Here is a 6,644-nt window from a genome sequence, read left to right on the forward strand (position 1 = left end):
GTAACGGTACAGAGCAGCCCATGTAGGAGGTGAATTTGCGTGTCTTCTATAGCGGATGTGGTGTTTGCGTAATGTATTGCCAAAGTCTGCATAGCGCAGCATGTTGTCACCTATTCTGCATGTACTGATGACTGTGCTTACGCTAGATGGTGGGCGAAGTAGTTCACTATGCTCGTCGTGTTCCATAACGTACCTTTTAACGTTATGTATGGTGAGTAGCTATTTTTGAGTGATGACACCTGCACATTTCTGTTACTCTCTAAGAATTAATTACAAACATTGTTTATGAACTTTTGGTCACCTGAACATGTTCATTTCGAACGAACCTGAAATACAGCTGTGATGGTTTTTACAAACTTTTATATTATTAAGCTCTGGAGCATAAAATGATCACAACTATTTACATTGTTTATTGAGACAGTGGTAACGGCGTTGCCAAAGTGGTAACACCGGTTCCCGCCAGATCAACGAAGTTAAGCGCTGTCGGATTTGCCCAGCACTTGGGTGAGTGACCTCCCAGTCTTCAAGAAGGGTCGTCGAGAAGATGCGCAAAACTATAGACCTATATCTCTGACGTCGATCTGTTGCAGAATTTTAGAACATGTTTTTTGCTCGAGTATCATGTCGTTTTTGGAAACCCAGAATCTACTATGTAGGAATCAACATGGATTCCGGAAACAACGATCGTGTGAGACCCAACTCGCTTTATTTGTTCATGAGACCCAGAAAATATTAGATACAGCCTCCCAGGTAGATGCTATTTTTCTTGACTTCCGGAAGGCGTTCGATAAAGTTCCGCACTGTCGCCTGATAAACAAAGTAAGGGCCTTCGGAATATCAGACCAGCTGTGTGGCTGTATTGAAGAGTTTTTAGCAAACAGAACACAGCATGTTGTTATCAATGGAGAGACGTCTACAGACGTTAAAGTAACCTCCGGCGTGCCACAGGGGAGTGTTATGGGACCATTGCTTTTCACAATATATATAAATGACCTAGTAGATAGTGTCGGAAGTTCCATGCGGCTTTTCGCGGATGATCCTGTAGTATACACAGAAGTTGCAGCATTAGAAAATTGTAGCGAAATGCAGGAAGATCTGCAGCGGATAGGCACTTGGTGCAGGGAGTGGCAACTGTCCCTTAACATAGACAAATGTAATGTATTGCGAATACATAGAAAGAAGGATCCTTTTTTGTATGATTATATGATAACGGAACAAACACTGGTAGCAGTTACTTCTGTAAAATATCTGGGAGTATGCGTGCGGAACGATTTGAAGTTGAATGATCATATAAAATTAATTGTTGGTAAGGCGGGTACCAGGTTGAGATTCATTGGGAGAGTCCATCAACAAAGGAGGTGGCTTACAAAACACTCGTTCGACCTATACTTGAGTATTGCTCATCAGTGTGGGATCCGTACCAGGTCGGGTTGACGGAGGAGATAGAGAAGATCCAAAGAAGAGCGGCGCGTTTCGTCACAGGGTTATTTGGTAACCGTGATAGCGTTACGGAGATGTTTAATAAACTCAAGTGGCAGACTCTGCAAGAGAGGCGCTCTGCATCGCGGTGTAGCTTGCTCGCCAGGTTTCGAGAGGGTGCTTTTCTGGATGAGGTATCGAATATATTGCTTCCCCCTACTGATACCTCCCGAGGAGATCACGAATGTAAAATTAGAGAGATTAGAGCGCGCACGGAGGCTTTCAGACAGTCGTTCTTCCCGCGAACCATACGCGACTGGAACAGGAAAGGGAGGTAATGACAGTGGCACGTAAAGTGCCTTCCGCCACACACCGTTGGGTGGCTTGCGGAGTATAAATGTAGATGTAGATGTAGATGCCGAGCGATATTGGCAAGCGGGCTGCACTCAGCCCTTTTGAGGTTTCTTGAGGATCTACGATCATGAAAACTGAAAACAGTAGAGAGAGCGGTATGCTGACAAAATGTCCCTCCATATCCGCATCCAGTGACACCTGTAGACTGAGGACCACACGGCGGTCGGTCGCTACAGTTGGGCCTTCCGAGGCCTAATCTGATAGAGTATTGTTAAAACTACGGAAACTATAGGCCAATATTTCCGACGTCGATGTGTTGTAAAATTTTGGATCGTATTTTATGCTCGCGTATTACATTTCTGGAGACTGAAAATTTTATGTGTAGAAACCAGTTCGAAAGCTAAGGTCACATGAAACCAAGCGACACCATGTGATCAAAAGTATCCGGACACTTGGCTGAGAATGGCTTCAAAGTTCGTGGCGCCCTCCATCGGTAACGCTGGAATTCAATATGGTGTTGGCCATCCTTAGCCTTGATGACAGCTTCCACTGTCGCAGGTAAACGTTCAGTCAGGTGCTGGAAGATTTCTTGGGGAATGGCAGCCCATTCTTCACGACATGCTGCACTGAGGAGGGGTATCGATGTCGGTCGGTGAGGCCTGGCACGAAGTCGGCGTTCCAATAGATCCCAAAGGTGTTCTACAGGATTCAGGCCAGGACTCTTCCCAGGCCAGTTCACTACATGGATTTTATTGTAGTGTAACCACTCCGCCACAGACCGTGCATTATGAACAGGTGCTCGACCGTGTTGAAAGATACAATCGCCATCCACGAATTGCTCTTAAACAGTGGAAAGCAAGAAGGTGCTTAAAACATCAATGTAGGCCTGTGCTGTGATAATGCCACACAAAATACCAAGAGCAGCAAGCGTCCACCATGAAAAACACGACCATCCCATAACACCACCGCCTCAGAATTTTACTGTTGACACTACATACGCAGGCAGACGACGTTCACCGGGCATTTGCCATACTCACATCCTACCAACGGATCGCTCATTGTGTAGTGTGATTCGTCACTATAACAACGTTTTTCCACTGTTAAATCATCCAATGTTTACTCTCCTTACACCAAACTTTTCCAGTTTTTGCAATTAAGAACTGGCTCATTTGATTCTACTTCACGAAAGACATAGCTTAAAAAACACTCATTAGACCAGAACTTCATTATTCCTCGTCAGTCCAATGTCCGCATCATACACGAGTGATACAGGAAATAGAAAAGGGAAAAGAAGCTCAGAGTCTTTAGTTAGAGCATAGTTCAGTTAGCTCGAACGCGTGACGGTGATGCTCAGATAATTCTACCTGCAGGTGTTCAAGAGAGGCATTCTGCATCGCGTTGTGGTTTACTGTTAGAGTTGCGAGATAGTGAACCCCTAGAAGAATCAACCAATACGTTTGTGCCTCTTACGCATAACTCACGGAATGACCACAAATGGTAAAATCAGAGAGATTCGAACACACACTCAGGCTTACCAGCAATACTGCGCACTATGAAAAAGCGCTAGTGACTGTGGTCCACAAAATACTCTCCGCTACACACTGTTCAGCAGTTTGCGGAGTGTAATTGTAGATGCAGAAACGCTAGACTGGAACTAGCGAATGCTTGTCCTTTACTAGGTTTGCGACGATACTTCTAAATACAGTTTCATTTTAATATTTAACACTCTGTCAACGATCGTGACGTATTTGTCCCCGACAGGTTATCAGAGGACTGTTGTATGTTATTGCTTGATATGTGTCCAACTAGTAAAGGGAAGGCTACTAATAGTAGAATTATCATAATTACACGTTGATCCTGTAGATAGCATTGTTCTCAAGTTAACCCGCATCCAATTACTTCACACCTGCAGATAGGCAGCCCAATTACCAGATTCGCCAAACGGGCTGCCTCCGCCCCTTACCCGACACACGGTGTCAACAACTTGCATCAACGAATTGACCCTTGCCACATCGAAAACGAAGCCCATATTGAGCACCTGTAGTGTGAGTTACAATTAATCTGGAGAGACGCTCTGTCCACTGTGCCTCTTTCTAGTATGTCTTGTAGTTCTCGCACAGTCTTCTTCTGAAACCCAGGAGGTATTTATAGCCGGCCGGAGTGGCCGAGCGGTTCTAGGCGCTACAGTTTCGAATCATGCCTCGGGCATGTGTGTGTGATGTCCTTAGGTTAGTGAGGTTTAAGTAGTTCTAAGTTCTGGGGGACTGATGACCTCAGCAGTCCCATAGTGCTTAGAGCCATTTTTGGGGTATTCATAAATAGCCCCGTGTGTGCTACCGTGTATGTGCTACCACAGCACAACCCAGTCCCCTCGGGAAACGAAACGGGGGGAAATATTTTTTTTTTTTTTCATATTGCTACTTCTGACTAAGGCATTACTTACAAAAATTAATGTTTTTTAAATGAACCTGGTAGTCAAAGGGTGAAGACCACGGACAAAGCGGTTTACGTATTTCAAATCTGCGTAGGGAAACGTAAGTACCTACTAGAGAGCTGAGAGAGGAAATGTTACGACTAAAATGAGTAGAGTGAGGGGAAGCAGAGAACCATAGTCGCGATGATGGAATATGTAACGTGGCCCTTGCGTTGGGAAGGACAACAGGGGCGGCAGGTAGGTATTGTGGAAGCCGCAACTCACCGTGATCCTCATTGTTGCTCTGCCTGGGCTGCTGGTGGGCAACGAATGACTGATAGCAGGCCCTGGGCGGCGCCGGCTTATATAGCGGCGCTGGCGGAGGCGCTTCCCGTGCTTTCTCCTTTCCGCCGCCGAGGAGCCGTCGGGACACGCGAGTCACGCACACACGCGCGCACACGCGCGGCTCAGCTGGGGGCGAGACGAGCCGCCGAGCCGCCCCAATTAGCAGACCGCCCTCCCGTCATTAGTCCCGCACGGCCGGCCGGCCGCGGCGCCGGGAGCTGCCCACCGAGCTCTTCCGTCTTTTGTGCCGCGGCCGCTGCGGGTCGCTACAATTGCTTACGGACCTCAGAGTCCCGTACTGCAGCTCACGTATTCTCAAACCCCTTAGACACACGACCTACGTTTGCGTTTTCGATCGAGGAGTTTCTTCAGAATGAGATTTTCACTCTGCAGCGGAGTGTGCGCTGTTATGAAACTTCCTGGCAGATTAAAACTGTGTGCCGGACCGAGACTCGAACTCGGGACCATTACCTTTCGCGGGAAAGTGCTCTACCGATTGAGCTACCCAAGCACGACTCACGCCCTTCCCACACAGCTTTACTTCTGCTAGTAAAGGACGGGGCGTGAGTCGTGCTTGTGTAACTCAGTTGGCCTCATAGAGGCTTTCAATGTATTCTTTTCACCTATCTGCTCTCTCCTCTGCATTTAACAGTGGAATTCCCGTTGCACTCTTAATGTTACCACAGTTGCTTTTAATGTCACCAAAGGTTGTTTTGACTTTCCTGTATGCCGAGTCTGTCCTTCCGACAATCATATCTTTTTCGATGTCTTCACATTTTTCCTGCAGCCATTTCGTTTTAGCTTCCCTGCACTTCCTATTTATTTCATTCCTCAGCGACTTGTATTTCTGTATTCCTGATTTTCCCGGAACATGTTTGTACTTCCTCCTTTCATCAATGAACTAAAGTATTTCTTCTGTTACCCATGGTTTCGTCGCAGCTACCTTCTTTGTACCTATGTTTTCCTTCCCAACTTCTGTGATGGCCCTTTTTGGAGATGTCCATTCCTCTTCAACTGTACTACCTACTGCGCTATTCCTTATTGCTGTATCTATAGCGTTAGAGAACTTCAAACGTATCTCGTCATTCCTTAGTACTTCCGTATCCCACTTCCTTGCGTATTGATTCTTTCTGACTAATGTCTTGAGCTTCAGCCTACTCTTCATCACTACTATATTGTGATCTGAGTCTATATCTGCTCCTGGGTACGCCTTACAGTCCAGTATCTGATTTGAGAATCTCTGTCTGACCATGATGTAATCTAATTGAAATCTTCCCGTATCTCCCGGCCTTTTCCAAGTATACCTCCTCCTCTTGTGATTCTTGAACGGGGTATTCGCTATTACTAGTTGAAACTTGTTACAGAACTCAATTAGTCTTTCTCCTCTTTCATTCCTTGTCCCAAGCCCATATTCTCCTGTAACCTTTTCTTCTACTCCTTCCCCTACAACTGCATTCCAGTTGCCCATGACTATTAGATTTTCGTCCCCCTTTACATACTGCATAACCCTTTCAATATCCTCATACACTTTCTTTATCTGTTCAAAAATGGTTCAAATGGCTCTGAGCACTATGGGACTCAACTGCTGTGGTCATAAGTCCCCTAGAACTTAGAACTACTTAAACCTAACTAACCTAAGGACAGCACACAACACGCAGCCATCACGAGGCAGAGAAAATCCCTGACCCCGCCGGGAATCGAACGCGGGAACCCGGGCGTGGGAAGCGAGAACGCTACCGCACGACCACGAGATGCGGGCTCTTTATTTGTTCATCTTCAGATTGCGACGTCGGCATGTATACCTGAACTATCGTTGTCGGTGTTGGTCTCCTGTCGATTCTGATTAGAACAACCCTGTCACTAAACTGTTCACAGTAACACACCCTCTGTCCTACCTACCTATTCATAACGAATTCTACACCTGTTATACCATTTTCTGCTGCTGTTGATATTACCCGATACTCATCTGACCAGAAATCCTTGTCTTCCTTCCACTTCACTTCACTGACCCCTACTATATCTAGATTGAGACTTTGCATTTCCCTTTTCAGATTTTCTAGTTTCCCTACCACGTTCAAGCTTCTGACATTCCACGCCCCGACTCGTAGAACGT

The 6,644-nt window shown here is 46.1% G+C and overlaps 1 protein-coding gene across 1 annotated transcript in view; it reads right to left on the reverse strand.

Moving 5' to 3' along the window:
* The window catches only part of LOC126235522 (elastin-like), a 141,624-nt gene extending 137,036 nt beyond the window's left edge, over nt 1-4,588 (reverse strand). Inside the window, exon 1 of the mRNA XM_049944240.1 lies at nt 4,472-4,588. Within this exon, the coding sequence (XP_049800197.1) occupies nt 4,472-4,483 (12 nt within the window). The 5' untranslated portion in view covers nt 4,484-4,588. The remainder of the gene's footprint in view (nt 1-4,471) is intronic.
* Nucleotides 4,589-6,644: the final 2,056 nt, after the last annotated feature.

The sequence above is a fragment of the Schistocerca nitens genome, chromosome 2, assembly GCF_023898315.1.
Source record: "Schistocerca nitens isolate TAMUIC-IGC-003100 chromosome 2, iqSchNite1.1, whole genome shotgun sequence".
NCBI classification, from domain to species: domain Eukaryota; kingdom Metazoa; phylum Arthropoda; class Insecta; order Orthoptera; family Acrididae; genus Schistocerca; species Schistocerca nitens.